Genomic DNA, 26831 nt, shown 5'->3' with positions numbered 1-26831 from the left:
CTAGAAGAGCATTACAATAGTCCAGTCTGGAGACAACAAGAGCTTGAACCAGGAGTTGTGCAGCCTGTTCTGATAGGAAGGGTCTAATCTTTCTAATGTTGTATAAAGCAAATCTGCAGGACCGGGCTGTTGCAGTAATGTGGTCAGTGAAGTTTAAATGGTAATCAGTCACAACTCCAAGGTTCCTGGCTGTCCTTGATGGAGTTATGGTTGATGAACCAAGCTGAATGGAGAAATTTAGATGAAGTGCTGGGTTGGTTGAGAAAACAAGTAATTCTGTCTTTGCAAGATTGAGTTTAAGATGATGCTCTTTCATCCAGTCAGAAATGTCTGTCAGACAGGCAGCGATACGAACACTGACTGTAGGATCATCTGATTGAAATGAGAAGTAGAGTTGTGTCATCATCATAGCAGTGTTAGGAGAAGCCGTGTTTCTGAATGACAGAACCTAATGATGACATGTAGATGGAGAAGAGAAGTGGCCCAAGGACTGAGCCCTGGGGAACCCCAGTATCTAGATGATGTGACTTAGACACTTCACCTCTCCATGACACCCTGTAGGACCTACCAGAGAGGTAAGACCTGAACCACTGGAGACCAGTTCCTGAGATCCCCGTCTTCTTAAGTGTTGACAGGAGGATCTGGTGGTTAACGGTGTCAAAAGCAGCAGACAGATCCAGCAGGATGAGCACTGAGGATTTGGAAGCTGCTCTTGCCAGTCTCAGTGCCTCAGTTACCGAGAGCAAGGCAGTCTCAGTCGAATGGCCGCTTTTGAAGCCGGATTGGTTGTTGTCCAGGAGGTTGTTCTGTTCAAGAAACACAGAGAGTTGATTGAACACAACCCGCTCAAGTGTCTTTGCAATGAAAGGCAGAAGGGATACCGGTCGGTAGTTTTCTAAAAGTGCTGGATTCAGAGAGGGTTTCTTAAGCAGTGGGGTTACCTGAGCCTGCTTAAATGCTGTGGGAAAGGTGCCCGTGTGAAGAGAAGTGTTGACAATGTGAGTGAGTGCAGGAGCAGTGTTGTGCAAGTTACTTCCAAACTGTAATATATTATAGATTACTTATTACTGCTATTTAAAAGTAATTCATTACACTACAATATTACTGTCTCAGAATTGTAATGCGTTACATTACTCCTGTATTACTTTTGAGTTACTTTCACCAAAATAACTACAGAAGTAGATCTAAACATTCTCAAATGTAGACAGAGAGCATTTTACATCCATTAGAAGGCGATATGATGAAGAATAATGACATTGGCCATCCAGGCTAACAATAGAGAATTGGCAAAAAAGTGAATGCTCAAGACAATGCAAGAAATCATGAAGATCCAACTCTGTTATAAGTATTATTTTAGAGGTAAAGTGATTATCTGGCATATCTGGGGATAGCTTAGGTCTGTTCATAGACATAACAGAACTGTGTAAACTCTAAGTTATGACAATATGCGCATTTGTTATTTTCTTATTGTTGCGACATAGTTGCGAGATAGCCTAGTTATTTCGGTTTTAGAAAAAGGTTGTATTTGACTGCATTTGCATTTGACCAGCCTACGTTCTTGTCCTCATCTCTGATAAACTAAGCAATGCGCATCCATCTCGCGAATGTACAGTAGGGATGAGACGGTGGAGACATTTTCCCACCGGTTAATCAAAGTGTGATGACATCACCGGTATCTGGGCTTTTAAATCACTATTCTATCTAACCGAAAGGAACATGTGCACTGCCGCTTGGTCATTAATAACGGGAGCGGATGCAAAGCGAGTGCTTTCAATGAATTCCTATAAAATTAAGCTTTCATATGAACTGAAAACCTAAGTGTTGTTTATAGGCATTAGGCCTATAGTTTGGCTCAGCAGCGCGCGCTTCGTCTCTCGTCCGTTCTTCGACGCGCTCGCCGTTGTGCTATTCTTTGAAACGACAGAGCCTTTAAACCTTCTTTAGCCACTTTTCCACCGGCCAGCGCGAGCACAGAGGCTGAGATCATGCCTGCGGCACTTCTGTAAAATCTGCAATAAACACGTACGCCTTCACTGGACTATGTCACACAATATCCAAATGTACACCAGCAAGAGGGAGATGAATTGAAGTACTGAATTGAAGGAAAATGAAGTAAATCGCTATACAAAAATATATCAGACGCTGTCATTTAGTATTTAATTACTAACCTGGACACCACACGCGGCTATTGAATGACCACGAACAGGTAATAACTTGCATTTTTCAGCGTTAATGTATCACGTCTTTTTTCCTTTTCCTTTTTCGTTTTATTGTATTTCTTTCTTTTTTTGGAGGGGGGGGGGGGGGGGGGTAACGCACACGTTACTGGAAATGTACCGAGTAAAATATTACTGAAAATTGATTAGTAATGCCTTACACTACTGCGTTACAGCAAAAAGTAATAAGATACTGTAATGTATTACTTTTGTAATGCGTTACTCCCAACACTGTGCAGGAGTGATTGAAGAAGAAATAGCCTGAAGGAGGTGAGTGGGTATAGGATCAAGTGGACAGGTAGTAGGGTGATTGGAAAGGATGATTTTAGAAATATCTGCCTCGGAGAGCGGAGAGAAGGATGGAAACGTGTTCGTGTTAGTTGTTGAGATGTGCGTGTCAGTTTGTGGTGAGGAGAACTGTTTGCTGATGAGGGAGGTTTTGTTTGTGAAAAATGATGCAAAGTCATCAGCTGTAAGAGTTGATGAAGGAGGGGGAGGAGGAGGACAAAGGAGAGAGGAGAATGTTTTAAAGAGTTTGCGAGAGTCAGAGCATTTGTTGATTTTGTTGTGGTAGTATGTTGTTTTAGCAGTGGAGACATTTGTAGAGAAAGAAGAGAGAAGAGACTGATACAAGGTAAGGTCAGTATAGTTTTTAGATTTCCGCCATTTCCTCTCTGCCGCCCTGAGTCCAGAGCGATGTTCACGGAGAACTTCAGACAGCCAGGGGGCAGATGGGGTGGGGCGGGCTGGTCTGGATGAAAGGGGGCAAAAAGGGGGCGGTTTGGCTTTCCACATGTAGAGAGCCACCGCAGAGCTAGGTCTTACGTCACTGTATACGTCTTATCTTTCTCGCTAGCGTTTTAGCAATGCTAGCGAGGCAGCGGGAAATACAAACACACCAGGCTTGTTCGAGATGCATCGGCGCTGTGCAGACCGATCCGTGTATGATATTAAAACACCGCGCGAGCGATTCAAAAGCATAAGGGGTCGTTGGCGCTCGCTCTACTTTGATGTCATACGCAATCAGTCTGCACAGCGCGCGCCGATGCATCTCGAACAAGCCTTCCCTCAGTGGCTCATGGCTTTATGATCCTACATCAGCATTAAAACGCCGCAAATCCAACGCATTCGTGCAGCTCTCCATGATTTGTATAGACGGAGATTACAATCCAGCAGCTGTTAGCTTGATTAGCTGCTATTGAAAAAAATGGCGGTCACAGGTTTGTGTTCGTCTTGTTGATCACGGTAACGCTGCCCCCAGCCGGTGACGCAAGCGGTTCTTACTTCTAGCCCAGCAATGTTTTGGTGTTACTTAAGAACCACTTTTCCTGGCTCGGAGCTGGTGCTTTGGCTGTGGAAACACTAAGAACCGATTTGAAACTAGGCTCTGGCTCCGATTTAGCACCAGCACTGCCTTGGTGGAAAAGGGGTATGAATAGATGTGGATTTGTGTGCATGCTGGCATTTCATCTCTCACTCACTCACTCACTCACTCTCTCTCTCTCTCTCTCTCTCTCTCTTTCTCTCTCTCTCTCTCATGTGCGGAGTGAGTGTTGAAGGAGCCGTTTGTTGGGAGTGAAAGTGTCTCTTTGTTTGATTGAGATTTCTTTTCTTTTCTTTCGTTCTTTCTTTCTTTCTTTATTCTCTCACTCTTTATAGTTAATAGGGGGAGTTTAGAGGGGAAATGGCGGACCTCTCACGGCTAACAATCAAACATGGTTGTAAGTGTATGCCGGAGGCTGCGGTGTCAGTGGAGGATTGTCTGATAGCTGTAAGTGCGGCGATCTGGGTTGCAAATATCAAATCTGTCTCCCGTATGAACAAAGCAGTTGTGTTTTTTCTAAGTGAAAGCCACATGGTGGATGCTTTAATTGAAACAGGGTTGATAATCAAAGACCCCCCCCCCCCGAAAGAACTGCTACAGAAACTAAAGTCTAAAGTCAGAGCCATGAGACTAAAATCTGCCCAGAGACTGCTTTTTTCTACAGATTTTATCCCTTGGGTGTCACTTGGACTAACTTTACTAAGATCCTTATGTGGTAGTGATCTTCATAAGCAACTGTTTTTGATGTCACCATTTATTGAAAATGCCACATTTGGTGCACATTTTTATGCATCGGTTTTGAAATCTTGGGAAGTGTTTAGGTTGAACAGATCTGAATATGATCATTTTGGGCTGGATGAACCACTGTTTTTTAATCCTTTTTTAGGAAATATTTGCAAGTCTAATAGCCTAGTTAAGTCATGCATGAAGAAAGGTTTTACTAAAGTGGGACACTTGATTGATTTAGAGTCAAAAGAGTGGCGATCTGCAGAAGATATTGCTCTTCAGGTTGATTTGAGGTCTGTGGAACAGCTGATTTCAGGCTTGAAAGCTGCTCTTCCTCCTCCTCTTCTTCAGTTTGTAGAGCGTTCTCTAGAGGGAGAGCCTACACATCTTGCTTTTCCGATTGTAGGGGTGTGCCCTAGCGTCTGTCATGGAACTGGGCAGGTTGGAAAGTTGCTAAACTTTAAGAGATTAAAAGGGCTTTTTTTTTCATACTGCGGGGAAAAGGGACATGTACCAAGTCTGTGTTAAAACTGCTTATTTTAATGATCTTCGGGACAGAGATGATACAAAATGGAGAGAAAAACTTGCAGTTACAGATGATATTTCTCCCTCTTGGAAATTTTTTTATAAAAGTCCTCTCCCAAAATGTTCGGGTGATCTAGAGTGGAGAATATTACACTGTGTGCTAGCCACTAATGTCTTTGTGTCCAAATTCAACTTGAATGTTTTACCCTTATGTCATGCCTGTAATAGTCAGGAAACGGTCTTTCATGTGTTCATTGAATGTCCAAGGTTGGTACCACTTTTTGCTCTGTTAAGAAGAATCATTAATGGGTTAGGTTTTGTTTTTAATAAAGTTTTTTTTAATTTATGGCTGTAGGTACTCTAAAGTAAATAAGGATCGCTCTACTGTTGCTAATTGTATAATTGGGCAAGCGAAGTTAGCTATGTGGAAGACTTGCAGACTTGCTCAAGAAGGATGAATTGCTAAAGTCCTAAGTCTGTTTACAGCTCTTGTTGAATCAAGAATCAGGTCAGAATATATATTCTTTAAAACTACAGGAAATATGGCTGAATTTATGTACAAATGGTGTGTAAATAGGGGTTTGTTTGTGGTTTGCGAAGATGAAATGTTAAATTTTGCGTGGTGAATGCCTAAATTGGTGATAAATTGTTTGTATTGTTGAGTGTGTAAATTGTAATTGTTGATTGAGTAAAGAATTTTAAACGTCTCTCTCTCTCTCTCTCTCTCTCTCTCTCTCTCTCTCTCTCTCTCTCTCTCTCTCTCTCTCTCTCTCTCTCTCTCTCTCTCTCTCTCTCTCTCTCTCTCTCTCTCTGTGTGTTTTTCCAGTGAGTGCATCAGAAAATAAACCGTTCAAACTCCATCCGCTCTGTAAGTTCTGCGACATTGAGTCTACGACGTGTAACGGCACCGGCGTCTGCGAATCCTCCTGTGTCTTCACGTCCATCTGTGAGAATCCAGACGAGGTGTGTGTCAGTGCCTGGTACGTCAACGCTACTCTTTGCATTTACAGACTTCATATCGTGGTGAATCTGAGCTTGAGACTGAGTCTCACATGTTATCATGTGAGGAGACACATGTTAGATTACTGGAGCCTTCTCCTTTGAAAACACATATGAAAAATTAAAAATTTAAAAATATTCAAAATATCAAAAACTACAATAGTATCTAAAATAACGTCATAATACACTGATATACATTCCATTGCCAAAAGTATTGGGACGCCCCTCCACATCACTGAGTTCAGGTGTTCAATCTCTTCATGGCCACAGGTGTGTAAATCCAGCACTAGGCCTGCAGACGCTTCTACACACATTAGTGAAAGAATGGGTCGCTCTCAGGAGCTCAGTGAACTCAAGCGTGGGGCCGTGATAGGCTGACACCTGTGCAATAAGTCCATTCCTGACATTTCCTCACTACTAAATATTCCACGCTCAACTGTTAGTGGGATTATAACAAAGAGGAAGCCATTGGGAACAACAGCAACTCAGCCATGAAGTGATAGGGCACGTAAAATCACAGAGCGGGGTCAGCGCATGCTGAGGGTCACAGTGCGCAGAAGTCACCAACTTTCTGCAGAGTCAACAGCTCCAGACCTCCAAACCTCTGTGGCCTTCAGATGAGCTCAAGACATCAGTGCCTGACCTCACAAATGCGCTTCTAGAAGAATGGGCAAAAATCCCCATAAACACACTCCTAAACCTTGAGGAAAGCCTTCCCAGAAGAGCTGGAGCTGTTAGAGAGGGTGGGCCGACTCCAGATTAAACCCGACGGATTAACAATGGGATGGCATTAAAGCTCATGTGCATGTAAAGGCAGGTGACCCAAAACTTTTGGCAATATAGTGAATATATATCATGCTAATGAATGATTACCATATTCATTAACCATAATTATATGTCACATATTGATAATACTAACAATATGACATCAAGTGTTTGGCCCCTTTGTGAGGCCACCTTGGTTAAACTGTCTTTGATTAGACCCGTCTCAGGCCCTGTTAGATAATATTGCCTGAGAGACGCTGACATTAAGTTGAGCATGTCTTTTCAGCTCCTGTGGGATCTCAGGGGTTGAACAAAATTCCCCTCGTATAGAGTGCCGAAGTCATTACGTCACTTTGTAGGCCAACCCGGAAGTTAGCGGCGCATGGGTTCCCTCGATCAAAAGCCGATGCATTTTCCCCATAGACTGTTGGACAATCGCAAAAAATAAGATCTGTGTTCAACAAAGAGTTATGACCCTTACACGTTTTGTCTATCAAGATAATCTTTACAAGTGAATCCAACATGTATACCGTTTGAAGCCTAAATTAAGCCGTCAGATATAAAATGCTAACGGTAGGCTATAAACGGACTACAGCACACAGTCGCGGATCTACGTCATCATCAAGCGTCCTCAAACTTTATTTAACAAACACGTTCGCTCATTATGATCTGCGCTCTGTATGAACACTTATCCACTTCTTCATGAGAAATACTGACCATTAGTTTTTTCCAAAAATGTTAGAAACTAATTGGGTTTATGTGTGCCTCTCCGAGATGTGTTTTCTCGTTTGTTAATGTTTTATTTATTCGTTTATTATTTTGTTAGTTTATATAAAGCTTAATATTATTTTCTTTGTGATTAAGATTAGGCTATTATGCCTGATCATCGTGCCCCAAATAGACTTTAAAGATTATCTTTCACTGTATTATGTTTGATTGTATGTTTGCATACCATTTGCTAATTCGCCAGAAAAAAACAACGTATTTTTACCACCTCAGAAGCACTAACGTTAACGGCGTAAGCTATAGCCGTATCAATTTACAATCGTATGTCATTTTCCTCAGACGATTGATCATAATCGAGGAGAGAACCGCTATAAATCTGGACATGTAGAACAGCGCAGCTTTCATTCGACGACTTGTGGTTCCATCTCAGGACAAAACACAACACTACAGTCTCTCCACAGAGATGAAGAACTGGTAATCGGTGACCTTAATATCACAGATTTCTGTGTACAACAATATTTGGAAACACTACTATTTGAAAGGACTAAATATATAACTATGTATATTAACTGAAAGGTAAACTTCTAAGAACGTGAGGCTGAAACGCGGGCTACTTTTGTATTTTTATTAAACATTTACTTACAGAATTCAAAAGTGAGTGAAACGCGGGCTGGAGAGATTTCCCGTCTGTCACGATGACGTCTAAAGTCACGGCCAAAGGATGTAGTCCCTTTTAGCAACTTGTTAGCAAACGCCGTTTTTAAGACACAATAAAGTAAAAAAAAAATCACAAGCAGGTTAGAACTAGTGTGTTTTATGTCACAGATCAAAACGTGAAAATATTTAGAGGCTTTGTTAACCACAGACCTTATTTCAGGCGATTTAGCAAAAACCCGTAGACTTTAGAGCGAGGGAACCGGAAGGGCTAAAATGCTAACTCACTTCCGCGTTTTGGCCTACAAAGTGACGTCATAACTTCGGCACTCTATAGAGAAAGGAGAAGGAACGTGCCTCTCTGTTTGCCAGTATTCCCTTAAAGGAAATGCCTGTCAGGGAGACGGGCTTCACCACACCTTGGGCTCCGGCCTGTGTGCACGTCCCGGTAAGAAGAAATTAACGCTCAGGTTCTTCCTTGCATGGTGCATAAAATCTTCAGCTTTTATTGCTCCAGTGTTCAGTCACATGATCCTTCAGAAATCATTCTAATAATCATCATCACACATAAACCTGGTTATTGTGCATTTAAAACATTCAGTTTATGTTAAAACTGTAATAAAAATGGATGGAACTTTTACTGTGTATGTCTTCAGACACTGAAATCATATTGACTTTCTTTATATATACACAGATCAGGCATATCATTATGACCACTGACCTTAGTGAAGTGACTAACACTGATCTCTTCATCACGGCTCCTGTTAGTGGGTGGGATATATTAGGCAGCAAGTGAACATTTAGTCCTCAGAATTGATGTGTGTGAAGCAGGAGAAATGGGCAAGCGTAAGGATTTGAGCGAGTTTGGCCAGATTGTGACGGCTAGACGACTGGGTCAGAGCATCTCCAGAACTGCAGCTCTTGTGGGCTGTTCCCGGTCTGCAGTGGTCAGTATCTATCAAAAGTGCTCCAAGGAAGGAACAGTGGAGAACCGGCCACAGGGTCATGGGCGGCCAAGGCTCATTGATGCACGTGGGGAGCGAAGGCTGGCCCGTGTGGTCCGATCAAACAGACGAGCTACTGGAGCTCAAACTGCCCTCTTCCAGCAGGATAATGCTCCTGACACAAAGCACAAATGCTTCAGGAATGGTTTGAGGAGCTCAACAAGTTTGAGGCGTTGACTTGGCCTCCAAATTCCCCAGATCTCAGTCAAAAGGATTTTCAAACCGAAACATTCCCATTCTCATCACAAAATAAGCAAATAAAAGCCATTCAGCTGGATAATATTAAAGTATAATAATCCTAAACATGTTGTGTTTAGGAGGAGAAGTGAAGGGAACACGTTGATCGAGACGTTGTGTCACAATCCAGCGCTGCCGTTTCATGGTCAGTATCTGACGGACTACAACAGCAGCCGGTGTGAGATGAAACGGGTGAAGGACGACTTCTACATCTGCTCCTGTAATAAAGAAGAGTGTAACGACCGGCTCATCTTCACTGACGGTGAGTGCAGAGACTAACTCTGTGATGCCCACAATGAGCTGCACACAGTCTGCCAGTTTAACCACCAGTTCAGTTTAATACTCACGGGACGCTCTGTCTGACACACAGCTTTCTGTGTGCATGCTTCAGGTGTGTGTGTGTGTGTGTGTGTGTGTGTGTGTGTGTGTGTGTGTGTGCTCAGGAAACCATATATCAGAAGTTTAGACGGATGTGGCTTTAAAACATAACCATTAAAAAATAAACTCATGATGATGAAGAACTGCAGTGTCACGTGAGTGTGATAGAGATTATCATCAAAACCAAACAGATGTTTTAGATTAGCACCTGAGCTGTACAGGCTCCGCCCTCTTCTGGATAAGGGGGCGGAGCAGCAGCTCATTTGCATTTAAAGATACAGGCACATTGTTTACAACATGGTATAATAAATGATCTGTGGGGTATTTTGAGCTGAAACTTCACACACACATTCTGGGCACGCCTGAGACTTATCTTGTAAAAAGAGCATAATATGTCCCTTTAGTAAATAAAATTAAAGGCAGAAGTAGTAATTCTTCCTATGTCTTCAGATGCAGACCCAGTTTATCTGTGTGTGTCGGCCGCAAAAACTCAAAGCACCCACTACCAAAGGCGTGGACAGCGAGACCTGCGACAACGATCAACGCCAACTGTCTGAACCAAATAGAACAAGTTAAAACGTGAAATGTGCATCTGCTACAGAAAGAAATAAACAAGTTTTGACTGACTGTGTGTGTGTGTGTGTGTGTGCGTGTGTGTGTGTTCATGTACTGGACATGTTAAAACATGATGCTTCAATATGAAGATCTTTACTGTTATCATATCAGACATATAGCAACACGTTAGATACTTAGAAAATGTCTGCTGTCTACGTAGGAAATTAAACAGGTTCGCTTCGTGATCACAGGGCAAGTGTAGAGACACTTCACCATTCACTCAATACTGATGGATCAGAAAGTGAAAATACTCAAGAGTAAAATACAGTCACATGACAAGGTCGACTCTGATTGGATGAGACCCGTGAAGAGGCGTGTCTAGTTCAATAATTGAATTAAATGTCAGTCTGTTCTGAACATAAATGTGTCAAATGACTTTATGGAGCAAGATTTATTCATCCGTTTATTTACTTGTCCTGTTTGGACCGTGACAGAATGAATGTTCACAGTTAATACTCTCAGAAACTGAACAGTTTGAAAGGAGGTTTAAAGAGGAAATAACTAATTTACATGGGCTTTTCCTCGACATGTACCTCGGGAATCAATGAAAACGAAAGTGTAATTCCAGAAGCAGCCGCTGAGGGGCGGCAAAGCGCCCAGAACACCCGGAGGAGGCGGAGTCGCTTCCGCTCGTCTGAACTGTAAATAGGCTGCAGTCTTTAAACATCGTCTGTGTAGACATAGGAATGTTTTCTCTTATTTGTTTACTGTCTCAATCTTTTCTTAACTGTGTGTCTGTCACACAAAACACAACGCAGAAGGGAAGAGAGAATGTGCAGACTGGAGATTAAAGTATTAACTTAATTTGTTTTTTTATTTCAGCTAGTTGCCAAAGCAGAATTTCTTATTTTCATTGTTTAACTTGAAAATATAAAAAAGTAAACACAAAAGTAAACGTGTGTGTGTGTGTGTGTGTGTGTGTGTGTGTGTGTGTGTGTGTGTGTGTGTGTGTGTGTGTGTGTGTGTATGTATTTCTCAACGTGCACTCAGACTTATGTGTGTGTATGTATTTCTGTGAATGTGTGTGAGAGAAAGTGTGTGTGTGTGTGTGTGTGTGTGTGTGTGTGAGAGAGAAAGTGTATGCCTGTTTATGTGGTTTATGAGGACACAAATTTGTATAACTACATGGGTATTACACTGGTATTACACTATAAATGTGGTTTATGAGGACATATCCAATGTCCTCATAATTCAAATGGCCTTAAAAACATACTAAATGATGTTTTTTTTAGAAAGTAAAAATGCAGAATGTTTCCTGTGATGGGTAGGTTTAGGGGCAGTGTGTGTGTGTGAGATGGGTAGGTTTAGGGGCAGTGTAAGGGGATAGAAAGTACGGTTTGTACAGTATAAAAACCATTACGCCTATGGAGAGTCCCTGTAAACCACATAGACCAACGTGTGTGTGTGTGTGTGTGTGTGTGTGTGTGTGTGTGTGTGTGTGTGTGTGTGTGTGTGTTCATAAGAAATAAAGCAGCCCCACCTCTTACTTATGGGAACTGATGTAACTGCTCAGTTTTCTGTAAAGCATCTGTTTTTAGATTATCTGATATTGAAACTGAATTTGTGTGTGTGTGTCCTCGCAAAAGTTGCGTAACATTGTTCTTGTTATCGGAATGATTCTCATCATTTGTTGTTTCTCAGATTGTAAACCCTGATTCCTGCCCTAAAAGAGTTGATGTAGAGCGGCTAGAGGTGTGTGTGTGTGTAGTGTGTGTGTAGTGTTTGTTCTCCAGACACGAGCGGTTCCTCTTGTTCAGGTCAGTCTGATGTGACTCACAGACTCTATAACACATCTCACAGAAAGATTCTGCTGTAAATAGTTGGGTAATAGTGAACGTCAGATGTTTGAATGTCCTCAAATACACTGAAACGTTAAAGAGGGACATCGAACAATACCCTATCCTTAGTGCCTTTGCATATGATACGTAGGACTTATTTTTAACAGTTTGTGTCTTGAATATTAGGGTATTTTGTGTAACTGCACTTGCAAATTGACTTGTTTTTGACAAGAGCCAGATTGTGACGGCTAGACGACTGGGTCAGAGCATCTCCAAAACTGCAGCTCTTGTGGGCTGTTCCCGGTCTGCAGTGGTCAGTATCTATCAAAAGTGCTCCAAGGAAGGACCAGTGGAGAACCGGCCACAGGGTCATGGGCGGCCAAGGCTCATTGATGACCGTGGGGAGCGAAGGCTGGCCCGTGGGGTCCGATCAAACAGACGAGCTGCTGGAGCTCAAACTGCTCCAGAAGGATGCACTATGGGAAGAAGGCGAGCCGGCGGAGGCAGTGTGATGCTTTGGGCAATGTTCTGCTGGGAAACCTTGGGTCCTCCATCCATGTGGATGTTACTTTGACACGCTCCACCTACCTAAGCATTGCTGAGACCATGTTCAGCCTTTCATGGAAACGGTATTCTGGTGGCTGTGGCTCTTCCAGCAGGATAATGCTCCTGACACAAAGCACAAATGCTTCAGGAATGGTTTGAGGAGCACAACAGCGAGTTTGAGGCGTCGACTCGGCCTCCAGATTCCCCAGATCTCAATCCAATCGAGCATCTGTGGGATGTGCTGAACAAACAAGTCCGATCCATAGAGGTAAAGGATCTGCTACTAACATCTTGGTGTCAGATACCACAGCACACCTTCAGGGGTCTAGTGGAGTCCATGTGTGATCGGTGTGTATAGTGACGGTGTTTGATGTTGAGATATAGCAATGATCAGAGGTGTGAGAGACAGATATTGAGCAGTATTTTGAGTGTGCAGTGATTCATGACTGATTTGGTCTGGACAGCAGACTCATACACACTCGACTAACACACACCACAGCGAGATTTAGGAAGTAAAACCTCCATCAGGATGATTGTGCTGATCCGGCGGAAGTTAGCACTAGTCACCAGGATTCATATCTGTGCTTTTTTCATAATCAAAGGCATAAGCAATGCAAATGACTGATTGTTTTATCCAAAGTGGCTTGCATTGCATTCAACACTTGTCATTTTCTTTTGATTTAATTATTTAATTTAACAATAATATCACTAGCAGGAGTGCAATCTTCTAATCTAGTGCATGCTTAATAATACTACATGCTTGTGTTGTGTTTCTGAAGTCAACCTGGAGTCGGTGTGAAGAGGATTCATCTAAACTTTAATGCAGGTTTATAAGCCATGAATCGTGTTTTCTGCGTTATGATCAGTTCTCCTTGCGCCTGAATAGTCAAATACATGCGCACACAGATGTCAAAATGTGTGGAGTATCTCTCATGAACACAGTCGGTTATGGCTTAAAGGGATAGTTCACTTTGAAATTAAATTCTGATATGTTTTAGCTTACCTCAGGGGCATCCGAGATGTAGGAGTATTTGTTTTCCCAGTAGTTTCCATTTTGATCATTTTAGGTCAAACCGTTCTTGTCTGTGCCTCACATAATGCAGGTCTATGGTCACCACCTCGAAGAGCAAACACAGAGAAGTCCAAATTAAACAATCCCCCATCGTAAGTACACACTGATGGCCTAAGACACGAAACGAGCCGTTTGTGTGAGAAAGCGAACAGTATTTATATCGTTTTTACCTCTTGTACACCACAGGAAACACGCACGCGCCCTCGGATCAGTCGGACGTAGTGGTGTGCAAGAGGTAAAAACAATATAAATACTGTTCGTTTTCTCACACAAACCACTGGTTGGTGGTGACCATAGACCTGCATTATGTGAGGCACAGACAAGAACGGTTTGACCTAAAATGATCAAAATTGAAACTACTGGGGAAACAAATACTCCTACATCTCGGATGCCCATGAGGTAAGATAAAACATATCAACATTTAATTTCAAAGTGAACTATCCCTTTAATGCTGCGTTCGAGGCAGGTTTGAGTCCGCAAGTTATGAGTTCAAACCACGACTCACGAGTTTTTAGCGGTCCAGGCAAAGTCACGGCGAACTGCTCGAATTGCGGTAGCGAGATGTAAACAAAACATGGCGGACTTGCGCTTACAATCATTTCTATCGCCAAAGGTGCTTACTCCTTATTTGAGGAAAACAGAGGAGAAAAACAGCGCATAAGGCAAGAGAGGCTGTTATACCTTAAGTTTTATTTGACGTTTTGTATATTTGTAAATGTATTGACAGGCTATTAAAGGTGCCCTAGAAGAGTTCAGCACATGGACATCACATACTGTGAGTCTCAAACATCATTGCCTCCTACTTCTTATGAGAAATCCCGTAAATCAAAAACACCACGGAAAAAAAAGTGCTTCTCAACATAAACCCAACCGTGACGTAAGCGTTGGGGTTCATTTATATGCACGCCCCCAACATTTGCATCTGTCCAAACAAGCCGAATCTACTGATGGTCAACAAGACACTCGAAGATCGCAAAACCGGCTCTCAGGACACACGGTTGAGGTTTATTATAATCGGATACCACAACAAATCGTTCGTTTGTTCGGCCCATTTCAAGCAAGCTTCACTCAGCATCTTAAACTGAAGAAAGGGGCGACTATATTCCTGCAAGCGGTAAGTAGCGATTTATCCACTTATTGACTGTTTAAACAATTTCTGATTAAATTGAAAGTTTCTTAGAGAGACCGCATTGTCCAGATAACACAAGATGATTACAGTAACAATAGGAAACTCCAAGTACCATACCAAACTAAACAGTGTGTCTAATGACAGGTTAATATTATTTTGTATTACAAAATACAAGCGTAGACACTTTGCTTAGATCGTTCACTCGATCCTTCTAGCAAACATCACCTTTTCCACCATATAAGTTAAAATGAAAGTCAATGGAGATTGATAAATGTAGCTTACTTGTGTATTGGTGTTTTCAGATCGTCCATGCGCGAGAGAGAGCTCGCGTGCTTATGGTTGCCAGATTGGACATGTTTAGGTAAAAACCGGAGTGTATATGGGTATCTTTTCACAGAAAAGCTCTGTTTGGGGATTTATTTACTGAAATCTGGCAACCGCACGCACGAGCTCTTTCTCGCGCGTGGATGATCTGAAAACACCAAATAAACAAGTTAGCTGCATTTTATCAATCTCCGTTTGAGATGTTCTGCTTAAAGTGTCGTTCAGTCGGTCTCTGTTTCTGTCAGGACTCACGAGCCGCTTCACTGAACTGCTGTGAGCTGCTGAAATAAGCCAATCAGAGCAGAGCTCAACATTAATATTCATGACTCTTCCAAATAAGGCAAAAACAGAGCATTACATCCTAGGGACAATTTATAGGGTTGTAAATGGACCTGTAAAACTGTATCTGGACAATTTGGCCTTAAATAAGCCACATACCCTCTATGTAGATATCAGAGAACAATTAAACATATTGTTTCAAATCATTCTTGGGCACCTTTAATATATTATTGCACTCAATGTACTGAAAACTGGCTAACGCCAGAAAAGCTGCTGATTATGCATAGTATTTGTGGATGAATAACGTTAGAGCAATACCTTATTTTAATAAATGATTTGGTTTTTAATGTGACTTCCATAAACACTGCGTCCGTAGGGGCCGCCATTGTTTTTTCGCGGGCTATGACTTCAGAAATCGAGTGCATCGACCGACTGCTGTTCTAGAGCACTTTCACGGGTTGAAGGTTGGAAAAACACGGGTTGCCTGGCATAAGTGTAAGTGAACAGGTGGGTAATATCTTTAGGATATGTGTCAGAATAATGTATTCAGCAGCCCAATCAAATGCCTGTACGTCATTAATGTTAATCAAATAACTACAGATGTTAAATTCATGTGTACATATTAAATTAACCTACTGTATCTGAAAAAAGATTTATTTTAAATTTCTTTGTTCTTTTATATGTAGCCAAATAATGCCTATCATATTATATTTCTCATATTATATTGCCCAGCTGCACATCTCAGCTGATGCAGTCTTGATTTGGGCGGTCACTCTGCTTTAGAAAGGATTTTAAATCTCCTAAATCAAACCCAAGTAATTTAAGCATGCCAAACAAAGTAAACTTTAATCATATAAAATGTAATTTCAAAACAGTAAAATTGTGGCCAGTGAAAATGTTGAGTGGCTTGTAACTTTGATAACCACAAGCCACAGTGGCTGATGAGCGAAAAAGTTAATAACAGGATATAGCAGAGAAAATATAAAGCCGGAAAACCCAGTCAGTGCTGGGGAAAGAGTGCAGTAGATTTGAATATCTATACGACCACCAATGGACTGGCAAACATTCAGATACACAAAATGAAGGATCATATCTGTTTATATCAATATTTGAATCCGTATTTTCAAACAATGTAAGTTCATAGGACTGTGTAAAACTGTGAAAAAATTATATTTCATAGGCTGCTCAATCAATCAAAACATTAAAGAGGGTGTTCCGAGGTTTTTTTCGGGGTGCAGTATAACATGACTCAATACTTTTTTTTTAACCCTGTATTTTTCTTCTATTCTCCCTTTACTCCACACCGCTGTCTGTGCTTTGAACGGCTCGTTTGCTTCCTGCTTCTATGAAGCCCCTCCCTCTGAAAAACACAATGGTCTTAGATTGGTCAGATGGCCAAATGTAATTTCCTGTATTTTAATTGGGTGAAGTGCCAAGCACAGGTTAAGGCCACGCCCCTTCCCATTACGGGCAGAAGTCACATCTGCGGAGACTAGCGAGGGTTTATGATGTCACCAACCCAGGAAGAAGCTCGTTGTAGTCCAAACCGGCCGTTTTTGTAGGCAATAAACTGCCGTAACTTTAAAGGGGCGGTGAAATGCTGTTTCATGCATACTGAGCTTTTTACACTGTTAAAGACTTGGATTCCCATCCTAAACATAGACAAAGTTTCAAAAACTAATGTTGGACGTTTGATGGAGTATTTCTGTGTTAAAAATACTCCTTCCGGTTTCTCACAAGTTTCGGCGAGTTTTTTTCGAGTATGGGTCTACTTGACGTTAACGGGCTCTTCTCCCGGAAGGGTGCGCGCGCGCGTGACTAGAGGGAGAGAGAGGAAATGCACGCCCATACACACTCTCTCAGCTGCAGATCCAGTCGTCCGTGAACACTTATGACGCGCCGCGCTCCACTTTATTCCTATGGGTGACGTCGAGCGACTTCAACGCTTCAGCACAGCATTCCGGGAAGGCAGCGCTGCATTTGAACCGATTTGAACGCAGAAATGACGGAAAGCTTCACAACATCGCTTCAGTCGCGTCGCAAAGTGGATCTCCACGGTCACTGCTGTCACAGGACTTCACCAAATCATACCAAAGAAGTGTGTTTCTGACGGAGCGGTCCTGCTTTGGAAGATGCCGGTGAGTAAATCAACTTCAAATGTCTCTGCTATTGGCTACCGTCGCATGAGTAAACATCAGTAAACGATACGATCGCGTGCTTCGTCATTCAAATGCGCTAACGGTTACTCCATTGTTGTTCTGTACAACGTTACACTATTCTGACTCTGACGTGCAAAACCGTTTTGCTCGCTACCTCTAAGGTCTAGTCACATACAATAGTCCATAAACCGAATCATGTCCTCATAAACTGCACACAAAGGCCCCTAAATACAGTCCATACCACAGAGACGGACATCCTGATGTTGCCGTTTCTCCTGTTCAATTTATTTCAGCCTCCGGATCTGATTCTGGATCATTATCTGTATTAGCTGAGATAGATGGGTTTCTCCACGCTTGAGGACGTCACCGCTTTGCGCGCTTGTCATTCTTTAGCTCCGCCCACTCGATACGCCTCCAGGCGCTCGGTTTTTTCCGGAAAGACTCGGTACAGCCCATATTTCTTTTATAAATATAATAAAACTAAAGACTTTTCGGAGATATGAAGGATGCAATACTACTCTATAGGTACTCAAGATTGACATGAGATTGACTGAAACTGAGTGTTTCACCCCCCCTTTAAGGGGCGGTGAAATGCTGTTTCCTGCATACTGAGCTTTTTCCACTGTTAAAGACTTGGATTCCCATCCTAAACATAGACAAAGTTTCAAAAACTAATGTTGGACGTTTGATGGAGTATTTCTGTGTCAAAAATACTCCTTCCGGTTTCTCACAAGTTTCGGCGAGTTTTTTTCGAGTATGGGTCGGCTTGACGTTAATAGAGCGGAAGGTCCTTGTATGGGCCGTACGGGCTCTTCTCCCGGTAGGGCGCGCGCGCGTGACTAGAGCGAGAGAGGAAATGCACGCCCATAAACACTCTCAGCTGCAGATCCAGTCGTCCGTGAACACTTCTGTTGCGCCGCGCTCCACTTTATTCCTATGGGTGACGTCGAGCGACTTCAACGCTTCAGCACAGCATTCTGGGAAGGCAGCGCTGCATTTGAACCGATTTGAACGCAGAAATGACGGGAAGCTTCACAACATCGCTTCAGTCGCGTCTCAAAGTGGATCTCCACGGTCACTGCTGTCAGGACTTCACCAAATCATACCAAAGAAGTGTGTTTTTGATGGAGTGGTCCCAGCGATAAAGGTTCACGGTCGTGCGCGGTGAGTAAAACTCCTTCAAGTGTCTGCGGTTGGCTATCGTCGCGTGAGGAAACATCAGTAAATGACACGATCGTGTATAACGTTAGTAAATTTATCAATGGAGCATGCGATCTATGGTGTGTTTAAATACATTAGTTTAGCTGACCACTATAGGTGTCAGTTTAATTATTGTAAAACCACCCAAACATAAACCTAGCGTTCTCACAAAATGCGCTAACGGACTCCATTGCTGTTCTCTGTATAACGTTACACTAGTCTGACGTGCAAAACCGTTTTGCTTGCTACTGCTAAGGTTTAGTCGCATACAATAGTCCATAAACCGAGTCATGTCCTCATAAACTGTGAGTAAACACACACAAATGTTGACAGGCCACTAAATACAGTCCATACCACAGAGACGGACGTCCTGCTGTTGCCGTTTCTCCTGTTCAGTTTATTTCAGCCTCCGGATCTGATTCTGGATCATTATCTGTATTAGTTGAATCTGATTGATAGCCATGGTTTATTTAGGGTAGCATTTTCTTCTCCACGCTTGAGGACGTCACCGCTTTGTGTGCGCTCGTCATTCTTTAGCTCCGCCCACACGATACGCCTCGTCATTCTTTAGCCCCGCCCACACGATACGCCTCGTCATTCTTTAGCTCCGCCCACCTGATACGCCTGCAGCCGCTCGTTTTTTTCCGGAAAGATTCGGTACAGCCATATTTCTTTTATAAATATAATAAAACTAAAGACTTTTTGGAGATATGAAGGATGCAATACTACTCTATAGGTACTCAAGATTGACATGAGATTGACTGAAACTGAGTGTTTCACCCCCCCCCCCCCCTTAAAAGACAATATCTCCGTTTGCATTGAACTTTCAGCGCTGTCACTTTGCAGATACTGTTTATGCTCAAGCAGCGACATTACACACTAACTAAAGTTAAAAAAAGTCAAATCGCATCCAAACACCCACTAAAGACTTAAGCATCATAGCACTTTCCTTCTGAAAGATAATGACTCCGTAAATCATGCATAAATCATAAAGAACGGTCTTGAGACCTAGTGCGTTGCCTACATAGAAATGTTGTTTTAGGCATAATACCCTTACAAAAAAGAATTTTGTTTAAGAGTGTTATGAGTACTTCAATTAAACTAAAAAATAAGTATACTTTCAGTCTTTTAATGAACTTCAAATTGCACTTAAGTACACTTGACTTATCCTGACAGAAGAGTATATTTGGCCTACTCAGTGTTTTGATCGAGATATACTTCAATGTATAATTTAAGTATTCAAAGTACACTTGGCTTGTAGTTGTTTAATCATTGCATTGAAATATCTGTGTTGAAGAATCCTGCAGCTTCACCAGAGTCCATGAACCAACCCATCTGGCTTTAATCGTCTTCTAGACGCTGTTATTTATTATGTAGATGTGAATTAGTTTCACCACCGCAAATGATTTGAAACAGATGTAGAAAAGTGTCCAGTTTTGCTTGCATCTGCTTGACTTCCAGTTAAAGGAGGTGAAGAGATGTTCGTCTAGACCGATCGCGGCTCCTGAGCGGCTCTTTCCGTGGAATAACACGCGTTACGCAAGCCTTGATTTCCAGGAAGATAATTTGACCGTCTCGTCCTGACAACATACAAACGCTGACGAGCCAACTCTTTCTGCAACAATCCCTTATCATGTTTGTCTTGTTCAAGCATCAGAACAGCCTTCAGATGTGTTGCATTCATGGAAAGCAGGACTGCATGAGATATGAAGAGTGCTTAAAACATCCACTGCAGTCTTGTTTTACAGTACAAATGTCTATTTACTTCAGATGAATTTTATTTTTCTATTCTTCATTTAGTTATTTGACCTCATGTGCGTTTGTTGTTTGGCACTATTCTTCTTCATACGCACATGCTTTGATCTCGATTGAGCTCTTTCTGATGTCATTTCCTGTTGTTGGTTTGTTTTTCTCCCTCGTGCCTCATTGAGGTGAAGCCTCAGTGTCTGTCCCCTAGATAGACAGCATTTCTTTGGCCTAATTAGTGGGACTGCACTGAAACGTCTCTGCTTATGAAACTGTGAAATGCTGTATTTGATGCATTGATAAGTAGGCGGTTTGCTTGGTTTTGAGATGCTGTGTAGGTGTACAGCTCACCATGTGACACACACACACTCAAAAATGCCATTTGAATGCTGTCTGTGTGTAGGAAACATGCAATGACGCCCAGAAACCTTCTCTATGTAAATGCAAGACATTTTCAGATATGGCACCTGAAGAAGCTGTCTCAGTTTTGAGGTCATGATGCCTAAGGCAACTCATTAGGTTTTGAGATAGCACAGAATTGAAGTCTATGTTTTCAGCTTTTGAGACTATAGAGGATTTAAAGGGGTCATATAATGCTACATAAACTTTTACAAGCTGATTGTATGGAAATGTGTGTTGGCAGTGCCTGTACAGAACCATCCTACAATGATAAAATCCATCAAATGTTTTTTTTTTTAATCTTCTTATATGTTTTCCTCTGTCTCAAATCGAGCCGTTCGGCTGTGTGACGTCACACGCCCCGACACCCCTCCCACGACTTGATTGACAAGCAGTTTGATCTCAGACCCGCCCTGAGCGAGCTCATCACAGTCTGCCATTGTGGATACGCTGGAGCAGAATGGCGTCTAAGCGTTTGTAGTGTTCTGATCTTGGGTGTAATAAGGAACACAGCAGTTATTCTGATCATGTTCCTAAATCCAAACCGCTCAAGACGCTGTTTCTATATCTGCGCGAACCGTGAAGCGACAGAGAGCAAGACTTACAAGACTTGATATTTACTGAACGTAGATCAAACCTCGCTAAAGACTTTTAAAAATGCCGGTTGAAATAAAAGGCTGCGTGAGCTCAACCAATCAGCATGTTCAGCACCCAAGTCCCGCCCTCAAAAGTTCCTGAACTTTGAAAAAGTACTACCTCGCGAGCAGGGCCGTTTGGAGGGGGAAATATTTACCCGGAAAGTATAAAGGAGAATATAGATTGAGACTATGATGCCTATAATGCTGTCTATATAGGAGACTCAATATAAGGTTTGAGACAATGATGGCTATAATGCTGTCTATAAAGGAGACTCTATAGATTTTGAGACTATGATGCCTATAATGCTGTCTATATAGGCAACTTACTAGGTTTTAAGACTATGATGCCTAAAAATGCTTTCTATATAATCCTCCTGGGACCCAGAAAAAAAAAGTATTTGAATTTTGTATTTTTTCAGGTCATAACAGTTTAGAGCATAAGAAACAAATTGACTTGTGACATGGTGCATTATCCTGCTGGAAGTAGCCATCAGAGGATGGGCACATGGTGGTCATAAAGGGATGGACATGGTCAGAAACAATGCTCAGGTAGGCCGTGGCATTTAAACGATGCCCAATTGGCACTAAGGGACCTAAAGTGTGCCAAGAAAACATCCCCCACACCATTACACCACCACCACCAGCCTGCACAGTGGGAACAAGGCATGATGGATCCATGATCTCATTCTGTTTACGCCAAATTCTGACTCTACCATCTGAATGCCTCAACAGAAATCGAGACTCATCAGACCAGGCAACATTTTTCCAGTCTTCAACTGTCCAATTTTGGTGAGCTTGTGCAAATTGTCGCCTCTTTTTCCTATTTGTAGTGGAGATGAGTGGTCCCCGGTGGGGTCTTCTGCTGGTGTAGCCCATCCGCCTCAAGGTTGTGTGTGTTGTGGCTTCACAAATGCTTTGCTGCATACCTCGGTTGTAACGAGTGGTTATTTCAGTCAAAGTTGCTCTTCTATCAGCTTGAATCAGTCGGCCCATTCTCCTCTGACCTCGAGCATCAACAAGGCATTTTCTCCCACAGGACTGCTGCATACTGGATGCTCTTCCCTTTTCACACCCATGGTGCAACATGTAATGAAAAAAGTGTAATAATGGGAGTAGTTGGAACATTTTCATAATAATAATATTTAATATTTCAAAGGAGTATTGATGTGTAATTTCATTCCCCATTCATTGTTGTGTCTCCAAAATGCCTGATAAACATGATTCAAGTCCTGGCGTCCTACAGTAGACATTTATGAAATCAATGCCCTGTTCTGAAAACAGAAAGTCATATTTTGATTATAAACCCCATAACATTTTCCTGAGATGTTGAATTAGAAAATTAATCTATATTATAATTACAAAATATTACCGTTTTCCCATAAGAGTGCTAAACATTAATGTCAGTAAGTTGTTGCTGTCCTGGTGAAACCTCCAAACATTTGGTACCTGTGCAAAGCTCATGTGCTCTTTACAGGACATCCTGACTGAAAACTGTCGTGTATAATGTCAGAGGAATTCACTAAAATATAATGTTTACTACAATGGACAAAAGTCTATTACTGGGTCCCAGAGGATAGGGAACTCACTAGATTATGAGACGATACCTAAAAATGTTATGTATGTAGGCAACTCACTTGATTTTGAGACTATGATGCCCAGAAATGCTGTCTATCTAGGGTGCCTTCATCTTCAGAGATGCTCAGAGTCGTTGTCTAGTCAGTGAGCGCTGTATGTATTAACACACAGGCTGTTTTGTAACTCTTTTGAGAAAGTAAAGCAGGAAAACAGACGCTTCCTCCTCCTTCTTGAACATTTCCTGCCTGGTTTGTGACTCATGCGCATCTCCGCGCGTTTCTTCTCAGATGAGGGAGGAGAATGAGACTCACAGCGCCGATATAAGAGCGTCGATCCGGAGTCAAGCGCGATCGCTTTGAGGTGATGGAGCGGCTCGGGTCAGTCGGCTTTGGGTCGGTTCTTCTTCTCGTGTGTCTGATGATGTCTGGTGAGTGAGTTTCCGCTTCAGTCTCGTTAAACAGCGCGACGCGAAGTGACGAGCTTCACTGATGAGGCGTCGCGTCAAACTCGTGCTTATAGGGTGAAAATATATTGATTATTAGTTTCTCGTTCAGCGTCTGACACTGTCAGACAACACGAGTCTGATACACATTTCCTCGTGTGTAAGTGTGTGTGTGTGTGTGCGCGCGCGTGTGCATGTGCGTTTGTGTGAAACTAAGCCAATGCTGTTCCTGTTTTATTAGTTCTGTCTGTTTTTCTTTACACTTTGACTTTTACAATAATACTAAATTCACATAAGTAAATTATGTACACGACAAAACACACAATAAATACAACTGTACAATTAAATGTAAAATAAAACAAACTAATTCAAAATAATTAACAAATTATAATTAACACGGCTCGATACACTGCATGTTTACCATATTAACCATGGTGATATGTCATAATTATATAAATAATGTTAGATTAATAGTACACAGATATTAAAATGTATTGATACTTATGAAAGCAGCAGATGTCACAACACTAAATATAATGTAAAATATATGGAACAAAATGGGCCTATAGGATTATATTTGCTCCTTCTGTTTAGATTAAATTAAGTGTTTAATACTCTCTCTCTCTCTCTCTCTCTCTCTCTCTCTCTCTCTCTCTCTCTCTCTCTCTCTCTCTCTCTCTCTCTCTCTCTCTCTCTCTCTCTCTCTCTCTCTCTCTCTCTCTCTCTCTCTCTCTCTCTCTCTCTCTCTCTCTCTCTCTCTCTCTCTCTCTGTGTGTAACGACATGCGGTCGTGTTTGAGAGATCCTGACCATGCAAACATCACACATGTGTTTGTGTTTATTCTCCTGGTGACGCAGTTACTGAATGTTGAGACGGTTACATCATGAGGACTTTGAATAACTCACATTATACAGTAACAAACAATACTCTTAGTCTGATCTACTAGCTAATGCAATGCCATTTAAAGAGCACGACACTGTTAACACTGCTCAAGATGAAATGAGTTACAGAAACATGCGTCACTGTGTGTGTGTGGGGGGGGGGGGTCTCTGTGAGTGTGTGTGTGTGTGTGTGTGTTTGAGAGAGAGAGAGAGTGTGTGTGTGTGTGTGTGTGTGTGTGTGTGTGTGTGTGAGAGAGAGAGAGAGAGTGTGAGAGTGTGTGTGTGAGAGAGAGAGAGTGTGAGAGTGTGTGTGTGAGAGAGAGAGAGAGAGTGTGAGAGTGTGTGTGTGAGAGAGAGAGAGTGTGAGAGTGTGTGTGTGAGAGAGAGAGGTGAGAGAGAGAGAGAGAGTGAGAGAGTGTGTGTGTGTGAGTTGAGTGTGAGTGAGAGAGAGAGCGTGTGTGTGTTTGTGTGTGTGAGAGAGAGAGAGAGAGACTGAGAGTTTGTGTGTGCGAGACAGAGAGAGTGTGAGTGTGTGTGTGTGTTTGTGTGTGTGTGAGTTGATTGTGAGAGAGAGAGAGTGTGTGTGTGTGTGTGTGTGTGTGTGTGTGTGTGTGTGTGTGTGTGTGTGTGTGTGTGTGTGTGTGTGTGTGTGAGTTGAGTGTGAGTGAGAGAGAGAGAGATTGTGTGTGTGAGACTGCGAGTTTGTGTGTGCGAGACAGAGAGAGAGTGTGAGTGTGTGTGTTTGTGTGTGAGTTGATTGTGAGAGAGAGAGCGTGTGTGTGTGTGTGTGTGAGTGTGTGAGAGAGAGAGAGAGAGAGAGACTGAGAGAGGAGACTGAGAGAGAGTGTGTGTGTGTGTGTGTGTGTGTGTGTGTGTGTGTGTGTGTGTGTGTGTGTGTGTGTTTTATGTGGTTTATGAGGACACAAATTTGTATAACTACATGGGTATTACACTGATATTACTCTATAAATGTGGTTTATGAGGACATATCAAATGTCCCCATAATTCAAATGGCCTTAAAAACATACTAAATGATTAGTATGTTTTTTTGATGTTTTTTTGAGAAAGTAAAAATGCAGAATGTTTCATGTGATGGGTAGGTTTAGGGGCAGTGTGTGTGTGTGTGTGTGTGTGTGTGTGTGTGTGTGTGTGTGTGTGTGTGTGTGTGTGTGTGTGTGTGTGTGTGTGTGTGTGTGTGTGTGTGTGTGTGTGATGGGTAGGTTTAGGGGCAGTGTGTTTGTGTGTGTGTGTGTGTGTGTGATGGGTAGGTTTAGGGGCAGTGTAAGGGGATAGAAAATACGGTTTGTACAGTATAAACCATTACGCCTATGGAGAGTCCCTGTAAACCACATAGACCAACATGTGTGTGTGTGTGTGTGTGTGTGTGTGTGTGTGTGTGTGTGTGTGTGTGTGTGTGTGTGTGTGTGTGTGTGTGTGTGTGTGTGTGTGTGTGTTTGTGTGTGTGGGAGACTGAGAGTGTGTGTGTGTGTCTGACTAATATGATTCTGAGAGCCAGATTGATTAGCCCGAACGAACTGCTAGTTGTTCAGTCTAGTTCTAGACGCTGACCCTGATCAGATCTCACCTCTGTTTGTCTTCTGCAGGTGCATCAGCTCTGCTCCATTCAGCCAATCCGCACAGTCAGTGCAAGTCATGTGACCCTCAGCCGGCTGATTGCAAGTCCTATCAGTGCATCTCTAACTGCAGCGTGTCCAGAGTGTGCCCGAATCCTCAGGACATCTGCGCCGTCGCCTGGTACGCCTGCACTCGTGAACATGAGTCACTGACGTGTGTGAGCACGCTTTCAGACGAGGCGGTGCTCTTCACTTCATACCAGAGCAAAGCTTACTCAGACAAACACGTCCCAGGCCGAGTTTTCAATCGGAAAATCTTTCTTAAAGGGCCAGTGCATTCATAAAAATGTCATTCTATCATTATTTACTGTCCCTCATTTGCCTTTTTGGGTGAACGATCCCCTTACAGTAAATACAGATTTATAAAGAGAAAGTGCACCATGTGCAGCAGACGATACGGGAACAGAGAGTGTAAATCAGCCGAGTGAGCGTTATTAAAGCTCACTGACTGTAGAACACACACAGCTCCGCCTACTGCGCTTTACACACACAACTCCGCCTACTGCGCTTTACACACACAACTCTGCCTACTGCGCTTTACACACACAACTCTGCCTACTGCGCTTTACACACACAACTCTGCCTACTGCGCTTTACACACACAACTCTGCCTACTGCGCTTTACACACACAGCTCCGCTTACTGCGCTTTACACACACAGCTCCCCCTACTGCGCTCTACACACACAGCTCCGCCTACTGCGGTTTACACACACAGCTCCGCCTACTGCGCTTTACACACACAACTCTGCCTACTGCGCTTTACACACACAGCTCCGCCTACTGCGCTTTACACAAACAGCTCCCCCTACTGCGCTTTACACACACAGCTCCGCCTACTGCGCTTTACACACACAGCTC

At 42.5% G+C, this 26831-nt stretch overlaps 1 protein-coding gene and 1 long non-coding RNA gene across 4 annotated transcripts in view; one reads left to right on the top strand and one right to left on the bottom strand.

The window, feature by feature from the left end:
- tgfbr2a (transforming growth factor beta receptor 2a) overlaps positions 1-26831 on the top strand; it is a 51681-nt gene that overhangs the window by 5139 nt on the left and 19711 nt on the right. The window contains exons 1-2 of one of the 2 annotated variants that reach the window (XM_067424935.1): positions 23248-23441; positions 25942-26092. In XM_067424935.1, coding sequence (XP_067281036.1) covers positions 23378-23441; positions 25942-26092 — 215 coding nt within the window. In that variant the 5' untranslated portion in view covers positions 23248-23377. Of the gene's footprint in view, positions 1-23247; positions 23442-25941; positions 26093-26831 lie in introns of those variants that run through there. The other variant, XM_067424936.1, reaches the window with a different exon arrangement.
- Positions 21830-23198, bottom strand: LOC137047335 (uncharacterized). 2 transcript variants are annotated; one of them, XR_010899197.1, is made up of 3 exons: positions 23074-23198; positions 22809-22930; positions 21830-22710 (listed from the first exon to the last, which is right to left on the bottom strand). It is a non-coding gene; the product is annotated as an uncharacterized lncRNA (long non-coding RNA). The 2 variants fall into 2 exon arrangements; XR_010899196.1 differs by having other exon boundaries at positions 22809-23078.

Source organism: Pseudorasbora parva, chromosome 19 (genome assembly GCF_024679245.1).
Source record: "Pseudorasbora parva isolate DD20220531a chromosome 19, ASM2467924v1, whole genome shotgun sequence".
In the NCBI taxonomy this organism is placed as follows: Eukaryota; Metazoa; Chordata; class Actinopteri; order Cypriniformes; family Gobionidae; genus Pseudorasbora; species Pseudorasbora parva.
This window is presented reverse-complemented; position numbering and strand designations above follow the sequence as displayed.